Raw genomic sequence first — 19,612 nt, forward strand, 5'->3', positions numbered from 1 at the left:
TTCTTAAACTATTGAAATTATTTTCATTTTGTCTTAACAGCTTCCAGAAAATAACTTCAATTTCTCTTGGTAATCTGGGCTATTTTAACAATACTATCAGAAAAAACAAACAAAAAAAACCAAACCAAGTATGACTAAAGATGAAATCAATTTACTGCATTCAAAGAAATTATATTTATGGAAAAGCTTAGAATAGATAAATTCGGAGGAGTTTGTGAAGAAGGCTCAGGCCTGAACTAGGGTCCTTTAAGAAGCTGTTAAGTAACCTGTACTTCATACATAACTGTGAACAATCTTTGCAAATTCCAGCTTCAGTTTATCTGAGGTTTTGCTGTTATCAAGCTGCCAGAAAAATTTCCCTGCTTCCTGAAACCCAAAATGGACACAAAGCCGTTTATTCTTAAAAGTGAACTAAGAGCTTATTATCCTTAAAAAAATCAGTCCAGTAAAAGAATATAGTTTTAAGTAGGGGAGGGAAAATGTAGATACGCAAATTTGAGAGCACAGGAAGCTACTTGGACAATGAAGGGGAAACAAACTTTGGCCAGCCCTTTTTGCCTTTGGCTGTGAACAGGGAAAAGCAAGCATATGATTTTGGAACACTGTTGTGTAACATACCAACAATTAAAAAAAAAAAAAAAAAAGATCTTAAAGGAAGTGAAGTACCAAAAAATTCACTAAGTACCACCAGACCAGATTATAAACCTAGATGAAGTTTCCTAAGACTTTTTTTCCCCTGATTTCAAAGGAGCCAATATCAGGCGTTCCAAATATTTAACGTTTAGTATTTTAACATTTTGACTATATTTCTGTATGTACCCATTAAAATACATTTGATGGGCAGCCCGGGTGGCTCAGCTAAATTAGCGCCACCTTCAGTCCAGGGTGTGATCCTGGGGAACTGGGATTGAGTCCCGCATCGGGCTCCCTGCATGGAGCCTGCTTCTCCCTCTGCCTTTGTCTCTGCCTCTGTGTCTCTCATGAATAAATAAATAAATAAATAAATAAATAAATAAATAAATAAATAAATAAATAAATAAATAAATAAATAAAATCTTTAAAAAAATATATATATATATTTGATGATACTTTATGGGTATATGTACTTAATACTGAACCAGAATTAATGAGGATATATTTACTCTAAAGCCCTAAGTCAAATTTCAACAAAATTAACAAAATGGTTTCTCTAAAAATAGAGGAAATTTTATTCATTCATAACAAATTAACAGGAAAAATAGAAACCATGTTTAAGTTATATAGTAGATCAAAGGACAGCAAAATTTAATTGGCAAATTCCCACCTGGCCATAATTTGGTTTTTCATCTACCATTTTGAAAGCATGTTCATTCCAAGTCTACTCCAAAAGCCCTACTTCATCTTGGAAGTACAGTTGACAAGTTTGGTAAATTCTTAAGTACTAATATGAATTTTATGCTCTGTGCTATAGTCACCTGAATTTACCTATTTTCACAGAATTCCTTCATTTGTTCATATTCTTAGGAACTGAAAAATATTGAATGCTTTTTCTAACGTGACTATTTAGAATCTTGGCTTTAAAATTCAAATTCCACATCCCGATGTACTCATCTGTCTTCGCTACAGAACCAAGTTCTGTGTTTTAGAGTTAACACAAATGTGGCACAAGAGTTTTTGCTTGTTACCCTAGCACTGTTCTAGAAAATCCAAAATTGTTTTCCCAGATCAATTTTCCTAAATATCCACTAAAAGTTGGCATTGCCCAACTTCAGCCACTAGGTGGTGATAACACAAGAATCCAAGTTTGTGGCATTCTGAAGACAACTAGCAGGTTTAAGAGGCAAAATTAATTATGAATATTTAGGCACTATTATCATGAGTACATAGGCTAAATGGTAGGCAGTGAAACAGAGTTCTCATATAGCTGTGCAAGACTCTGCCTCTGTGGAATAAGCAGAATAATGCAGTGCCTCCCAGGCTATCTGTGGTAAAGGGCTGGGTTTTTATTTTCAGATTCTTGTACTATGTATAGTTTTGAAAAATACAATAAAAATGAATTCCTAGACAAATGAGATAAAAGAAGAAACATACAAAATACAAGCCATTTATTACTAGATTCAACATAAAATTACTCCAATAAGTTGCTTTAAAAGAAGTTTCTTAATGTTTCCTATCAGTATATTTACTTGACCAATAACCTTTGGTGCTGATAACCTGTGCAGGCACTGGTCTGAGGACTACACTTTGAGTAGCAATGAAACCTTGCTTGATAGTGTATGTCATGGAGTCAACAGAACCGGTTCAAAATGTGGCTCTGTTACCAGTAGTTAGGTCGCCTTGGAAAGGTCACTTAAGGGATCCCTGGGTGGCTTAGCCGTTTAGCGCCTGCCTTTGGCCCAGGGCGTGATCCTGGAGTCCCAGGATCGATTCCTGCATCAGGCTCCCTGCCTTGAGCCTGCTTCTCTTCCCTCTGCCTGTGCCTCTGCCTCTCTCTGCGTGTGTCTCTCATGAATGAATAAATAAAATCTTAAAAAAAAAAAAAAAATAAGTCACTTAACCTTTCTAAGCCCCAACTGACTCATTTGGATCAGGTAAATAATACCCAAGTTTAGGCTTTGTAGGAGAATCCAGTGAGATTGTACTAACCTCTCAAGAGGCACTCAATGTTAGTAGAAACCGAGTAACAATTTACATATTACAGATTTTCTCTGCTTCATCATCTTACTGACTGGTGTTTTTTCCATGAATAGACAGTATTTGGTTGATCATTAAACATCTGAAGGACCTTGAAACCTTGTTTGATGGGACTAAGTGGAAGCACAGCTACTTGGAGATCCTGACAAAAACCTGTCCCTTATCTGACAGGTTTAGGGAAAATGTCAGCTTCCAGAAAATAACTTCCAATTTCTCTTGAAGCCTATTCACGCAGATGTATCTGCAGTCATACTTCTGTGTCTTAGGTGTCTGAAGAACTGCAGAAGCAAACTGTCAGCTCAAAGTCTAGGTTATTACTATAAAACCCAGGAAAGGTTGGTAAACTACATTAGGCCAGATCAAGGATGGCACTTTGTCCTTTGATTCATCATTATAGCTACCATTTACTGCAACTTTCCCTTGAAAAATACACATGGCTTCAATCTTTACAACAGTCCTGACAGATGAATCATCTTAGACATATGGACACTAAGGTTCAGAAATGCCTTATGAGCCATCTAAATTACAAAATGCCAGTTACTAGCTATAATTCTCAAATGCTAGCTAGAAACTTGTACTATTGAACACTGTTTTTACCTCATTTAGAAGCACAATTGCTACAGCTATGGTGTCCAAATTAGTCTTTAAGTGAATAGAACAAAATCAAACTGCTAGATCTGGTCCCGAAAGTTACAAAAGCTGTGACATCAGTCTAAACCACCAAAAAGTGCTTAAATGAAAACCATAACTACCGTACCACGAAAAAGTAGCTCCTGTCATGAAAATGTCACTGAGGGTATTTTAAAAAAATCTTGGCATACCATATCCACAATTTAAAAATAAGGGGTCCAAAGATCCTATGTATCTGATATGAACTGTAATTCATACTAAGTTCTTGGAGTTTGAAATCAAGATTACCTAATGTACAATGTACTCACTTTGGCCAATGCAGTAAGAGTTTCAGCTTCTCTCCAAAAAAGTCCTGAGATGATATGCGGCAATTATGCCCAGGTGCATTTCTGCTCCAAGGCAGAAAGGCCTAAGAAATCCACAAATGTAAAATCACCCCCTGAAAAATATATATGCTGGTGATAGAAGGGAAAAAGAGCAATGGAATTAAAATGTTATAGACCAGAAAGTGTTTCATTTCTTTTAGGTAAAGGGATTTCTTCATATGTTATTTTAATAAAAGGAAATTTCATAGGTAAAAACCAATATTCAAAATTATAAAACAAATAAAACTCTCTGTGTATAATCACTGCATCAAAAATTTGCAAGATACTGAGCAGAAATTCTTTAGTTGATAAATGTGGTTTGAAGGGGTAATAAAATCTTTTTATGGCTAAAGCAAGAGTCTTATTTCCTGTCGGCCCAAAAATAGAGGTTTCATTTCCCAAGTACGTAGGTTCTCCACTGTAAAGAAATATTCTTGTATAGTTGGTTTCTATCTTCTTGAACTCTGCTCCAAGTTCAGCCAACTTCTTATATGTCCTTAACACGAATTTAGAACAATCATAGGATTCAAACCATGTCTCCGCCCCCTTTGTTGGGCTGGCTTGAACAGTCCACGTCTCGTAATAAATTCCTGTTTCATTGTCCCGCTTTACCCACTTTGCCATTTGGTTAAATGTGTTTCCTAGGTTAAAAAAAAAAAAATTACCTATGTGAACACCAAAGCAAATCATATTAGTTTCACATAAAATGTTCTAACCTGATTAAGACCATGAATAAATAATAGTTTTTATTATTATTTATCTAGTTATTTATAATAGTTCCAATCCTGCATCTCACAATAGGAATCCAAGCTCAGCCATTCTACTTTTCAAGGCACAGGTATTTCTGAATTGTAAACGTTAGATATCGTAGGTATATACAGTCCTACATACCAATTCTGTAATCATTTAAGCTATAATCAAAAGTGGCAGCCTGGGTGGCTTGGCGGTTTAGTGCCGCCTTCTGCCCAGGGCGTGATCCTGGAGTCCTGGAATCAAGTCCTACATCAGGCTCCCTGGTGGGAGCCTGCTTCTCCCTCTGCCTGTGTCTCTGCCTCCCAGCCCCTCTCTCTCTGTGTGTCTCTCATGAATAAAATCTTTAAAAAAAAAAAAAAGAAAGAAAAGCAAAGTTACACACATGCAGAAGCCCTCTTTCTTTACCCCACTCAACAAATCTTGGATTCAGAGGCAAAAGAAAATAAGGGAAAAATTATGTAAGAGGTAAAAGTGAATGGAACAAAGGCAGTGTTAAGAATGGTGGAAGGAGGATGCAGAGCTTTTCTGTCACAAAGTTCGGTATGCAAACAGTATGAATGGCAGCCAGGGGAAGAGCTCCTCTAGAGGGCTCGCTAACGTTACAAGAGAAGTACTTACACTACCCTCTCCACCTTGAATATTTGATACCTCCCTTTTCTCCCTATACTTTCAGCTGTCGGATTCTGCTTATAGCCTTCCCACCAACTATACAAATTCTTCCGGTGAAGCAACTAAACTGGAAATGCTTTCGGCCACATTTGTGGACTATACAGATTCTGACGGCTCTCACACTCTATCATCTTATACCAGACAGAGAAATCTCTCCAAATGTTAACAAAATACCCCACGCTGCATGGCTACAATCTCATCGGGGCATTTACAATACCTAATAGAGCTTGGTCCCAACGTTTCACCTTGTCACCGTGTGTGAACCTTTCTTAAGTGCTCCAACTTGAGTCCATGAAATTAATACTTCATGTCCTATACAAAGGCTGCTTTTATCAATCTTATGGAATTAAAATTGTTAATATAAAGCCTGTTTTCTTAGAACTGGGGGCACTGTTCTTAGTGTTCTTCAACTTTAAAAAATCACTGCTATAATTAAGAGATAAGGATACTTCAAAATACTACTCTGTAACATGAGAAAATGGACAGGATTAATCACAAAGCAGATTGGTAACTTGAAAGATTTAAGTACTAGCATATTACAAACTATTTTACATAAAATAGTGATCACTTGTTTGTATTGTACACTGATGGCAGAAAAGTATTTTCGGATAATGAGATAGGTGGACAAGGAGAAATGAGAACTGGCCTGAATGAAAAAATAAAGAGTATTAACGCTGAGAGTACTAACACTGTTAGAAGAAAAATAAACTTTGATACCGTTGGGATGATTTGGGGCACATGGATTAGAAAGTAGGAAGGGAGATCAGCTAACAGCATGGTGTACAGTTAGAAGATCCCCAGGTGACACTTAGGTCACTCTTCTATTCCTGGTTCTACAACCAGATCTGAGACTTGAAGAGACTGGTAAGTGATGCTACCTGGTTGACACTTGATTCCTTGCTTATGAAAGGAAGAAGAGTGTTTTATCCTCCTCACTGAACTGTGCGATAACATGCTCCAAAATGCTATGTAAAGAGCTACCCAAGTGGAAAGCATCAAAACGTCCTCAAGTCCTGTGATTTACAGAATTCTTATCACAAACAGGGCTTTCATTCCAGATAATTCCACTTTCTTGGAGAACAACAATCATAACGCAGAACTCTATAAATCATATGGGTAAGCTCGTATCTCTAGGATGTAATGGCAGCCTCGTCCCCGTTCTATACATGAAGTAATGAGTCAATAAAGTAAAATGTCACCCAAGGTCACGTGCCAGTTTCTGATAAAAGTTAACTCCTTTCATCACTACCCAACAATGCAATACATGCAGCAAAATTCCAAGGGTTTCAGCAACTTTTTAATACATCCAAAAGAACAGAAAATCTCAAGAGATAAAATATTTCAATTGCTCAAGGAGCCTTAAATCCTTAAGATTGTGTATGTTTTGGGAAGCAATGTAGTGAAGCAGTTAAGAAAATGGTCAAGAGGGCTTCAATGCCAGTGTTGGAGTCCTACTTATCAGCTGTGTGACTAACCACTTGGGGCTTCAGTTTCCCCATCTGTAAAACAGGGGGAGGGATACCAATAACTATTTCAGAGGGTGCTCGTGATGATAAATCATGTGATACAGATAAAGCACTCAGAACCTCTGCTGGGCCCAGAGTAAGTCTCCATGAGCGGCAGCTATTATTATTCCTTGACAAAAACATGGTATCATCACTAAAAGTCTTTTTCTAGATTCAGTTAACAGGACCTTTAATCAATTGTTTTATCAGGCATTTTGTGGATTTTCTTCCACTATTTTATTTAGCAACTCCAATTTAATTGCAGAAAACATTTTATTATTTTATTCATTTTTTGCCATCAAAGAGAGGAGATATACTACTCATCACCTACAGGTGACACTTGGCATGAGCAATAGTTTGGGTCAAAACCTATTGCTTCCATAAGTACACTTTGTAAACTGACTTCTAAAGAGAAGAACAGGGATCCCTGGGTGGCGCAGCGGTTTGGCACCTGCCTTTGGCCCAGGGCACGATCCTGGAGACCCGGGATCGAATCCCACATCGGGCTCCCGGTGCATGGAGCCTGCTTCTCCCTCTGCCTGTGTCTCTGCCTCTCTCTCTCTCTCTCTCTGTGACTATCATAAATAAATAAAAATTTAAAAAAAAAAATTTTAAAAAAAAGAGAAGAACATGACTGAAATGCCTCAATGAAAGTAATTTTTTTCATTTGGATACTGATACAATTGTCAAATACTGCCGTATTTTTGAAACTTACCTGATATAGTTGCTACCAGAACTAAAGTCCCATTTTCCTTCCAGTGGATATCATCAATCCCTTCAAAAAAACAGGCAGCGCCTTGATTGCACCAGAAAGGGGCATTCATTTCAGGTCGGAGATGGGGAAATGTACAGTTTCCAAGTTGGAAAAGTTCATACCATTCCATCGTGTAGTTCTTGCCAGTTAAAGTACTCTTGAATCCAATGGCATCATGCATAATTTTCTGTGTAAAGATCATACATGTACAAAAGCATCTGTGAAGTAACCACTGGCCCAGGAACCAAATGGGAGAAAATGTAATATACCACAACTGTATATCAGGTAGATCGAGTGCTCAGCTATTCCACTTCCATGTTGCTATTCTTGTGTCCACTCTGGGGTTCTTCAAATTCTAGGCCCTCATCCATTCTGATTTTGACCACTGCTGCTTATCTCAGATAGTAAGGATGTTTGCTATACGGATGTGCTCTTAATTTCCTTACAATTTAGAATGGGTTTGAGAAGTTCCATACCACAGTCTCAGGAAGTCTATATATTTCACAGGGTGATGAGAGGCTTAAATGGTAAGCTAACCCAAGAAGTGTGTACAGCACGGACTGGAAGTGAAGTGTTTCCCGCCTGTCTTGCCCATCCCTCCGGGCCTCCTCCTTTCTTACTTTTCAGGAGCCGGGTACGGATTCAGAATATTAAAAGGGATTAAAGCAACTGCATTTGTTATTGTCAGGATTACAAAACATGGTAGTACTTTTTTGACTACTCATTTTAAAGATTTCATTTGAGAGAGAGTGTGTGTATGCAAGCTTGCAAGTGCATGCACATGCCCTCGTGAGGAGGGTGCAGGGCAGAGGGGGAAGGAGATGGAGAGACTCTCAAGCAGACTCTGACCCCAGGATGGAGCTGATGATGACAGGCTGGATCTCACGACTCTGAGATCATGACCTGAGCCAAAACTAGGAGTCAGATGCTTAACCAACCGAGTCACCCAGGTACCCCATTGACTACTCATTTTAAATATGCCAAGAACACCAATTAAACATGTTCTCAAATCAGCCCTTAGAACAGTGATTATTTCCTCAACTCCACTTAATAAGTCATTTAATTAACCAAAGTTATAAGATCAAAACCGCAGCCTTACCAAGTGTCCCAGGAGGTTCCCATATTTAAATTCCCATACTGGGGTTTGTAACCGGAAGACTTCAATAACATCATCACCTTTCATAACTGGGATAGGTGAGCCAGTTGGACAGAATGTGTATTTAGCTTGACAATAAGGATCTGGTTCTGGACGGAAGGAAAAGCGCCTAATAAAGAAAAAGAAAGCACTAACTTAGATTCTAATAGGAGTTTGGTTCTTCTTGCACATTTTAGAATCCAGATTTTATTATCACAGTCAATAACATTTTCAGAGAAAACCTTCAAAGTTTAGCCCAATAGTATTTAAACATTTTGTAATCCTGTGAACTCCAATGATGTCTTTAACAGCAAATGATACATTAAAAGCACTTTGATAAATGCATACTTCCCTGTTCTCTGCTCCCATTGTGAAAATCTTAAAAGACAGAGACCATATCTTAAAATTCTGATAGATCAGATCTTATTTAGTAGACAAACATTTACTCAATAACAGAGTATTTTTCAAGTGATATTTAATTTCCTAAACAATCCGTATGTTAAGATTATTAAATAGAACACATTTCTATTTTCTTAAGAATTAACCAACAGGAGTGCCCCTCTATTTGCTAGATGCGATGTGGCCCAATTCATGAATCGTTTAATGAAGCCAATGAAATCTTTAAAATAAATGTTAAATAATGAAATTAACCAATGATCCTTCAGCCAATATTTATTAAAGCTCTACCATGTGTAGGACACTACTTAAAGAAGGAGGAAAATAAAAATAAAATGATGTTCCCTTCCTCAAGAACATTTGGGTGGGGGCTGGGAATACATTAAACAAGAAATGAAGTGTAGTGTGGTAAGTGCTAAAGAAATAGAGTCCTATGGGAGAAATCACTTCTACTTGACGTGGAATGGATGAGGATAAGGAGGGCAAAGAAAGAGATGAAGACCTGGCTTATTCTGAAGGTCAGGACACAAAGTAGAGAAAACATGAAGTATTATAATAGGTAAGTAAATAAGACTCTAAATACGGAATTCAGGCTTTGAGGTGGGAGAGGGAGGGAGGCACTGTCATTTTGCACCGATGCAGCATGAACCACAACCCCTGCACTCTAACTGGTGAGGAATGAGCCCCAGAGCAAGCCTAAGTAGCAGATCTGGTATGACAGAATTTGCTACAAAACAAACCTTATAAAAAAAAAAAAAAAGATTTAATTTATTTAGTCATGAGAGACACAGAGAAAGAGGAAGAGACACAGGCAGAGGATGAAGCAGGCTCCATGCAGGGAGCCGGATGCGGGACTCGATCCCAGGATCCCAGGACCCCAGGATCACGCCCTGAGCCGGAGGCAGACGCTCAACCGCTGAGCCACCAGGTGCCCCCTCTGTTCTATGACCACATCCTACACCCAGACTGAAACGGGGTGGGGGGGGGGGGAAGAAACGAGGTCACCAACCTTCCCACTGGGCCCGTGTCAAAGGGGGCGGGGGATCCCCAGGACGCGTGACTTTTAGGGCTAAAACCAGAAGAGTCCGGGAAAACCCCGGCGAGTCTGTCACGCTGTAAACTGTGCCACCGGGCATGTGCTCGCGGTAACGAACGACACGCGCGATGTCAGTAACAAACGCCACAAAGTCTCCTCCGACTTTTCTGACCGTCGGTTACTTGAATCTGAGTCACTCAATCAAATGACATTACGCCCCGTTTCTTCCAGGGTTCGGGGCTGTCCTGAGCCTCGGTCACCTGGACACCGGCGCAAGGGTCCTGAGGGGAAGAAAGGCCGCAGGGCGGGGCGCGGCCGGCAGCCGCAGCGCGGGCGCCCTCAGCGCGGTCCTCCGCCCGCCCCGCCCGCCCGCGCGCGCGCACTCACTTGTAGGGCACGGGCCACTGGCGCCGGGAGGGGCCGCCCGCGGCCGTCGCCAGCCACAGCAGCGCCAGGGCCCAGCGCCAAGGCGCGCACCCCGGCCCCGCGGCCCAATGGCCCCCGACCCCCGGGTCGGCGCTCCCCGCCTGCGCCATGCGGCGGCTCCCGGTGCTTCCGGCGCCTCCCGAGCCCGGCGACGCGGAGGACCCGCGAGCTGAGCATGCGCAGAGCCACGCCCCCGCGCTGCGCCAACCCCGGGCCCCGCGCCTCTGGTGCGGCGGGTCCCGCCCTTTCCGCGGCCGGGGGCGTGCGCCTTGCTGAGCGGGCGGGAGCCGCGGAGCCCTGCGGTGCGCAGCGGCCCGCACGGTGGCGGCCCCCAGACTGCCGACCCGGAAGCCTCCGCGGACCACTCCAACCGGGCCTCGGGGCCCCGTTTTTTATTTTTTTAAAACGGACTCTGAGTGCGGGCTTCTCCTGGCTCCGCGTCTCGGTTGAAGGGTCACCGCTGCGGTAGAGCTGTTCCCTGACCCCCGCTCAACAGCCACCACCCACACCAAAACCAAACCGCCACCACCAACAAAAAACCCAGCTTTGGGCCCCTCTTTCGGAATCTCTAGCGCAGCACGGAACTCTTCACCCCGCCACGCCGGGTCCAGACTAGGTGACAGGAAACATTTGAGGGAAAGACTATTTGAGGTGGTGCAGCGAGGGAGAAAGACGGTAATGGAGGCATGACCGGTCCTCACCCGACCAAGCCGATGGCCAACACGGTAGCGAGCCCGCGGTACTGCTCTAAGCGCTATTTAATCCAGGCCGCCCCTTGCACCCGGATGCTCTTCCTTGTTGGGACCTGCCACTGCATTGCGGGAGAAGATTCTACGTCCCCTTCTTTGACCCTTCATCCACCTCAGGAAAGCATTGGGGTCAACCGCCCTGCTGCTGGTGAGATGTTCATGGCTTGCCCGTACTTTTAGTCAGAAATACGTCCCCACACAGTTCATTAAAAGCGTTCTGAGTCATAGGCACTTGTTTTACGGGAGGGCAACTTGCCTTCACTTCAGCCGCAGCACTTGTGAACCGTCATAGTATTTTTTTTTTTTTTAAGATTTTATTTATTTATTCATAGAGATGCAGGGAGAGAGAGAGAGGCAGAGACACAGGCAGAGGGAGAAGCAGGCCCCACGCAGAGAGCCTGACGTGGGACTCGATCCAGGGTCTCCAGGATCACGCCCTGGGCTGCAGGCGGCGCTAAACCGCTGCGCCACCGGGGCTGCCCCGTCATAGTATTTGTAAGCACATAGCGATTAATTAGTGAGGTGGCTGTGGTGGCCGCAGGTGAGCGCTTGACCCATGCTAGGGGGTGGGGGAGGGGGCCGCATTGGCTGCCTCAGGCCCACCAAGGCCTTCTGAGGGCTGATGGGAATTGGCTTTCCCCCCTGCCCCCACCTTTGCCCACTTTCTGCACCCGGTTGAGGAATTCCGTGCAGGTTCAGGCAGAGCACCATTTTAACACCCTCTTGGCTAAGTGGTGAGGTGGTTGCCATCCCAGCTCTCCATACCATGGCCAGTTCAGATTCGCCAAGGCTAAACCGACCTCTCCAAGCATCCACACAAGATGGGGTAGGGAGGGACGGCACATTCTAGCCATGACAGCTAAAATGTAGTGCTCAATTTGAAGGGTACCCACAGGATTCCTAGTGGGCATATACTCATACCTGGCTTAACCCTGAAACAGCTCTCCAAAGTAGCAATTTGCAAATAATGGGACCATGTGCTCGACGGGCACAGTGGAGCTTCCCAACCTACTCAGGACATCCCAGAACTACAAAGCGCGCTCCTGTTGACCATGCACTGGGGTGGGGATCTCCTCTCTTGGTACTGCAGTCTCTTCATTCCGTGTGCAGGGAGCTCTAATAGTGAGAGAGCGGTTCCTCATTAGCCCCAACTTGGCCTCTCAGTAGCCCCCATCTGCTCTGGTCTGGTTCTGCCTTCTGTTCCTTTTGGCCATGATCCCAAGCACCCCAGGCTAAAGATGCTTATAGACTATTGTTGCCTGATCCCTCATTATACTGCCTTCTCTCTAGCTCTTGGTTTTTAAATCTTGAAGATCCATCATCAAAAAATAGATTGAATTTTAATCCAATTGGTTTCTCTTGGGTCCTTGTTCAGTTAGCTTAAGAACACTCAGAACTTTACTATAGCCTGATAAAATCATGTTTATCAACCACTGAACTGTTGCCCACCAGTGGAATTGTATGGCATCTCCTCACACAAAGGGAAAAATAAAGTTACAGGATTCTGGGGTAGGGTAGAATGTAGGTGAAATTTAAATTTTCATCTTCACTGCCATCTGAAATTAATAGGTGGATCCAGTTAATGTCACAGAGCAACTGCAAGCCAATCTGTTTCCAGAATTACTAGTTTAAAAAGGAATCCACTTTTTTTTTCTTTGCATCTTTCTTGCCCTTCAGAATGTTCTTCACTTTTTTCTTTTTACTAATAATGGAATATATATGTACTTAGAATCTCTCCCATAGAGAGATCTATTCCACGGATAGAAGTTATTAGTTTTGTAAAACCAAAAATACAAGGAAGAGAGAATGTTTAGAATATTCATGTATCTTTTAATCAAATACAAAGTTTAATAACAGGAGGCTAAATTATGATGATAGGCTTTGTAATCCTAATGATGCCTTCTCAGAAAGTCAAGGGACATTTGACTCAAACCAGCCTTTTCCAGTTCCTGGAATAGTGGGCCTGCAAGTTTTGGAGTGGGGTAGAAGTCAGTGAAGAAGATATGACACCAGGGGCCCCAGTATACAGGTGCCTACCCTGAGTTTCCTTTCTTGCCTTCAAATCCTCATAGCTCCCACATCACTGCCCCTGCAGGATCCAGTGGCTGGGGAAAGAGGAACTATTTCTGATGATAGGCTAGGAGTGGTAATCCAGAGCTTGGTTGGGTTTGATGCATGGAAGTGGGTCAAGTAAGAGTTTCCAAATGGTCTGCTTTGAGTTCTTGGCATTAAAACCCCTGAGATTTTAATTCAGAGTTTGTGAGTGTTATTTCCCATTTGCTTTAGATCAGTGCTTGCCAAACCTGACAAATGATGGGGTCACCTCAGGAGATTTTAGGACCTACCAGTGCTCAAGCTAGTGTTTCAGTCCCAGAGATTCCCATGTAACTGGGCCTCAGCCTCTCCAAGTGATTCTGATATGCAGCCAGGCATAAGGATCCCTGCTTTAGAAAGACTTTAAAGATAGATTTAATCAATTCGCTCATGGTTTTATGTTCCTATCTATAAAATCGGATCCTCTCTTCCATCTCTTTATAAAGCATGTACAGTGGACCCTTGAACAACATGGGCCAACTCTACATATAAGTGTGTGGGTCCAGGTCCACTTTTATGCAGAATTTTAAAAAATTAATACAGTACTACAAACGTATTTTCTCTTATGTTTTTCTTAACATTTTTTTCTCCTAGCTAACTTTATTACAAGAGTGCAGTATTTAATACATACAAAATATAAAATGTGTTAGTCAACCATTCATGTTATCAGTGAGGCTTTAAGTCAACAGTAGGCTATTGGTAGTTAAGTTTTGGGGTAGTCAAAGTTACACATGATTTTTTGATCGCACAGGAGTTGTGTTGTTCAGGGACTACATATATATGTAATATATACACACACATACATGTATATTACTATATGTGTGGGCAGATAGATATGTGTATGTATGTATTTGGAAACCAACCTCTTTCTGTTCTACTTTCTTTCTAGAAGCTGATTTATAGCTTTTTATTCCCCCCCCAGAAGTCTCCTGCAATTTCTTCCTTTGGGGCTGCTATTTGTAATTGGTGTCGGCCCTGAAGGCATACAGAGTTACTTAGTGGTTTTCTGACTTTCCTTCCTTATTTAGGCTCTGAGATTGATTTGCTTGATTATTTTCACAGAGCCAATGACATCATTTGTTTTTATTTCTATTTTTGAAGGTGAAGCTATTTGCTCCTAATGCTAAGCAGATGTACATGGTTAATCACTTGAAAGAGAGCCCAGCAGAAGAGAAGGGACATGTGCTGGAGGGAAGTGCCAGGAGAGCCCATGGGGACATACAAGATTTGGCAGACCTGTGCTCCAGCAAGCTTGATGCTGTCATTATACTGGTGAGTTAGCTGAAAGCTGTGAGACCAACTGTTCATTTTAATTCATGTTCACTGCCTTTAAAGCCCTTTCCAGAAAGAGTGGCACAGACTTAGCTACCACTTTGGAGCCTGTGGCAGGCTCTACATCATGGTTCTCAAACTTTGCTGCACTTGAGAGTCATTTGGAAAGCCTTTAAAAAAGTCTCAGTGCCTGGGTCACATCTGAGACTAGTGGCATCAGACTTTCTGGGGGCCGAAGCAGGTATTAATGTTTTTGATGCTCCACAGGGTCTTCCACTGAGGAGCCAAGTTTGAGAACCAGAACTCCGCCCAGAGTGACCACTGGTTCCCACACTTGGCTGCACCTGGAAACACCTGGTGGTCTTTAAAACCACCAGTGCCTGTGTCCCTATGGCCTGAATTTTAGAATTTTTAGGATTCCCACATGATTTCATATACAGACCAGTTTGGGAACCACTGTTCTACAAAAGTGTGTCTCTAGGTTTGATAGGTATGTGAATCACCTGGAGATCTTGTTACAACGCAGATCGTCATTCAGCTGTCAGGTGACAGGTGGCATGCAGCCCACATTTTGAGGCCTTAAGACTCTGGAAATCACAGTGGAGGATTGCCTGTTTCTGGACCTTTTCAGTGCAGGAATCACGTTATAGATGGGTGACTCCACCTTTACAAGTAAATGATTGATTTACAAGTATAATTGTCTTAGATGTTACTTCTATTTAATCCCCGCAAAAGGAACTGTATGTTGTATGTTTATCTTTTTCAAACTAAACAGTTTTAGTTTGTTTAAACATTTTAAAAAAATATTTTATTTATTTATTCACGAGAGACACACACAGAGAGAGGCAGAGACACAGGCAGAGAGAGAAGCAGGCTCCCCCAAGGAGCCCAATACGGGACTTGATCCCAGAACCTGGGATCAGAACCTGAGCTGAAGGCAGATGCTCAACCGCTGAGCCATCCAGGCATCCCTAGTTTGTTTAAACAGTTAAAATCAGTTTTAAGATTTTTTTTAAGATTTTCTTTTTTAAAGAAAAATTTTTTTTAAAGATTTTATTTATTTATTTGAGAGAGAGAAACAGAGACAGAGATAATGAGAGAGAGCCTGAGCAGGGAGGAGAGGGAGAAACAGGTTCCCTACTCATCAGGGACTCCATCCCAGGACCTTGGGATCATGACCTGAGCCGAAGGCAGATGCTTAACTAAGCCACCCAGATCCATGCCTGTCTGTCTTTTCCTTTCCTTTCCCTTTCTTTGCTTTGCTTTTTTCTTTTCTTTTCTTTTCTTTTCTTTTCTTTCTTTTTTTTTCTTTCCTTTTCTTTCTTCTGTCTGTCTCTGTCTCTCTTGTGTGGGTATGCACACACCCAGACACGTAAGAGCCAGGGGAAGGGCTGAGGGAGAGAGAGAATCTCAAGCAGACTCCTCCCTGACCATGAGACAGACGCAGGGCTCGATCTCAATACCTTGAGATCATGACGTGAGCCAAAATCAAGAATTGGTTGCTTAACTGTCTGAGTCACCCAGACGCCCCTATTTTAAGATTTTTAAACATTCATAATATTCTTGAAATCTTTGGAGGCAGTCTGGAGATGTCCCACTGTGAGAATCAGAAATCATTGTTTTAGTTAAGGAGTGTGTTGCTCTGGATACATACATGTCCATCTGAACAGCTTACTGAATAGCTTACTGCTATTTTATATGTAAAGTATTCCGGATATCAATTGCTGTGTAACAAGCACCACCAAAATTTAGTGTCTTCAACAGTAATTTATCATCTTTCCCGGTTCTCTTGGTTGACTAGGTTTAGCTTGAGCTTTGCTTGAGATCTCTCTGGCAGCTGCCTGGTGGCTGGAGCTGCAGACATCTGAAGACATGACTGGCCTGAAAGACACCACCATGGTGTCTTCACTCCAGTCTCTGGTGCCTGAGCTGGGGTTGGCTGGAACAGCTGAGAGGTGGCTGCGCAGCCATCCGGCCATTCCATTTGGCAATCTTGGTCTTCCTTATAACCCCAGGGTGTTTGAACTTCTCTCTCAGTCTCTCTCTCTCTTTTTTTTTTTGTTTGATCTTCTCACATGAGAGCTGACATCCCTCAGAGCAACATTCCAAGAGACCCAGGCTTATGCTCTAGCCACAGATGTCCCTCACTGTCACCCCTGCCATATTCCATTGATCAAGAGGGAGATTAGATTCAAAGAGAGGAGTCTTCAGAAGGGAACAAATACCAGGAGGCATGGATCTTGGGCACCATTTTTGGAGACTTACTACACACTATGTATACAACATAGATTTAAATACCTATTTATGAAACATGTGGTGGGGGCAATAAGGAAGATTAATTTTTTTTGAGCTGCTGGTGTCTTATAGATTTATTCTTTTTTTCTTTCTTTCACTGCTAATAAGTATGCCCTGAGACAGCTTTGTAAAGATTATTTTCCTTGAGGTCTGATGTGAAAATTAGTTTTCACATCTAAAATGGTGTTACTTGTAAATCAATAAAAAAAATTACTGTGATTTTATTTTATTTATTTATTTTTAAAGATTTTATTTATTCACGAGAGACTAAAAGAGAGAAGCAGAGACAGGAGCAGGCTCCATGCAGGGAGCCTGATGTGAGACTCGATCCCGGGACTCCAGAATCACACCCTGGGCTGAAGGCAGACGCTAAACTGCTGAGCCACCCAGGCATCCCAAAAATTACAGTGATTTTAAAAACATAATTTATTCTAATACCTAAAGATACAATTTTGTTTTCAGGAGGAATGAAGTTATCTCAAATGCTCTTTAAAAAAATGTATTTCTACTTTGTACCACACTTGAAATATTTAGCAAAAATTATCACGCCAGGTATCCCACTTGTGCGTCTTCAAAATTTTAATGTTGATGCAAAATGTTTATTGTTATTATTATTTGCTAAATAGAAATCCTCTCTGTAAAATCCACTTGCTACAAGGGCTCCATGGAAGCTGTGTTAATTCCCTAAGGATTAGGTTTGTGTTTTAGCATTCGGCACCAACTTTTTACAAAAGAATCTCTGAGCAACCTTGACAAATAGTTTGCTATTCTGACTTTTTAGAATGAAGTTAATGAATTAATAAAATCACTGTCAACCCCAGAAGACTTAAATGTTATTTTTCCATCCTAATCATGTGTTATTGCTCTCACCTGCCTCAATTCTTTGCTTAAGAGTTAATTGTTCATAGGTTCTTCTTGTCAGCTGCCTCAAATAATCCTGGGTTTCCTCTCTTTGTAGGTGGTTTTGAGTGGCCCAGAACTGCCCTGTCAACAGTTCTGTAAAGGACTCTTTCAAGTTGCATTTCCCATGTGCTGGCAGCTGACACCTTCCTGCTTGTGAGGTCACAGTGTGTCAGGGTAATAATGTAGTTGGAGGGGGAGAAAAGGATGAAAAGCTTACTGCTGGCCAAGCAGGTTCTACAGTACTTTCCCATTTTCCTTCCTCCAAATGAATATAATTGTGACTGCTCTTCTGGTAGCTCAACAAATGATCTTTCATTTTGGGGCTGCCATATTTGGTAATTGGCACTGGGTGGGGTGGGAGTGGACATGGTAAGGGATGGTTCTTTAAGGTGAGGAGACCAGATGGCTTTAAATCATAGGGAAAATGTATTCTTTCGAAATACACTGGCCTACTCTGTAAGAAAAAAATTTCAATATAGCCGTTCTTTTGTATGATATCATTCAGCTGTATGGATCAAATTATCCTTGCTTTAATTATTTCCTATTGATCCTAGTACACACAGCCTTCATTTCTTTTACTAAGTGAATATTTAAATGAAGCTTCTTGTTGGAACAGATTTCTTCATGCACAGTGTCTATGGGCTTTTGTTCCAAATACTGCAGCATTTGAGAGGCCAATGCAAGCTGACCATTTTAACTCCCTTCACAATTGTGCTATTGTCTAAGAAACATTTTCTTCTGCCCAATATCTTCTCTTCTGATAGGTTCGATGATGCTAACGGGGCCACTGCCGTACAAAAGCCTGGCTGTGTACATGGCTGCAGGGAGGGGAGGCCCTGCCAGCATGCTGCCAACAGAGTGGCCCTGATGGGGCCGCTCTGCATGAGCCACATGGAGGAATGGGAAAGATGGCAGGGAGGCTTTAGAATGGATTTAAAAAGTGATACTGTAGTTATGGTATTTAGAAGAAATGGTTCAAATAAAAATATTAGCTCCTTTTACACACTTTATCACTTACTGATAGGTACTTTCAGTGTGATCCTGACTCAAAGATTAAATAACCATCACTGAATTATTCAGAAATACAAGGTTTCTAGACAAGCTCGCCTTCATTTCTGTCTTGCATTTTTTTAAAGTCAGAAATGATACTCATGCCCTGTTTCAAACAGATCAGTGTTGGGCTGTTCTGATGGCTCTTTGCTGAATCTCCAGATTTGCTCCTGTAAGGACACCAAAGGTAACTGGGTAGGTTGACTTGTCTTTGATAGTAATGACAACAGAAAGCAGGGAGAAGTGAGATGGTGACATCTGAATGTTGATGTCTGCTGTTACATTGAACAAGATGACTAAACTAATCGTCATGACTTCTCTGAAGGTATTCTCTTCTTTATGAATCAGATAAAGCCATACACTTTTGGAAGTTACTGTGTATCATACATTCTTTTGATGTGCTCTACAGCTGTCAGCTGCCAGGCACTCAGGGTTTAGGAGGAACCAGAGTAACCTGTGGAACACTGATCTGTTTTGGAGTGTTTCACTTGCTATGAACTATCCCTATACTTTTTTTTTTTTTTAATATAGGGTAGGGGAAGAGAGGGAGAATCCAACAATCTCACCGAGTGATAAAAACCTGTCACATTGCAGGTAAATTTCATATCGGTTGAGAAGAGACTAAACCCATGCACATGTGTACAGGTGCATACCTCTACTGGAAGTAAAAGCAGCATATCTGATTGTGACTGTGCCCCCTACCTTCAGGTCTCTATAGCTTTGCTCTGTGCAGGGAAGTCCTGCCAGAATAGACAAGGAGGCTGTATTTCTGTAACGCTACAAGTCTTTTGTTGTCACAGGTTATGTTACAGCCCAAGAAGAACTGGAAACTATGAGTTCCACTTATGAAAGGTTCACATTCCCACCAGGGGAGGAACCAGGGAAGCACTGCTGGCCCAGAATAGGC

At 41.9% G+C, this 19,612-nt stretch overlaps 1 protein-coding gene and 1 long non-coding RNA gene across 2 annotated transcripts; one reads left to right on the top strand and one right to left on the bottom strand.

Moving 5' to 3' along the window:
• Positions 1 to 1,184: 1,184 nt before the first annotated feature.
• On the bottom strand, positions 1,185 to 10,515 carry CLN5 (CLN5 intracellular trafficking protein). The gene is made up of 4 exons (XM_041731334.1): positions 10,304 to 10,515; positions 8,449 to 8,614; positions 7,311 to 7,536; positions 1,185 to 4,309 (listed from the first exon to the last, which is right to left on the bottom strand). Exons 1-4 carry the CDS (start codon positions 10,450 to 10,452, stop codon positions 3,798 to 3,800), a joined length of 1,053 nt encoding a protein of 350 aa, XP_041587268.1. The 5' UTR covers positions 10,453 to 10,515; the 3' UTR covers positions 1,185 to 3,797.
• On the top strand, positions 10,501 to 17,904 carry LOC121477113. The gene is made up of 3 exons (XR_005984098.1): positions 10,501 to 11,239; positions 14,287 to 14,457; positions 17,711 to 17,904. It is a non-coding gene; the product is annotated as an uncharacterized LOC121477113 (long non-coding RNA).
• Positions 17,905 to 19,612: the final 1,708 nt, after the last annotated feature.

The sequence above is a fragment of the Vulpes lagopus genome, chromosome 16 (genome assembly GCF_018345385.1).
Source record: "Vulpes lagopus strain Blue_001 chromosome 16, ASM1834538v1, whole genome shotgun sequence".
Taxonomy (NCBI): domain Eukaryota; kingdom Metazoa; phylum Chordata; class Mammalia; order Carnivora; family Canidae; genus Vulpes; species Vulpes lagopus.

Excerpts from the sequence above, each read along its gene's own strand:
- CLN5 (XM_041731334.1), bottom strand. The coding sequence starts at position 10,452 with ATGGCGCAGGCGGGGAGCGCCGACCCGGGGGTCGGGGGCCATTGGGCC. Across the intron at positions 8,615-10,303 it reads CAGTGGCCCGTGCCCTACAA|GCGCTTTTCCTTCCGTCCAG; the intron begins GTGAGTGCGCGC and ends TTTCTTTATTAG. Across the intron at positions 4,310-7,310 it reads TCTGGTAGCAACTATATCAG|GAAACACATTTAACCAAATG; the intron begins GTAAGTTTCAAA and ends TTTTTAACCTAG.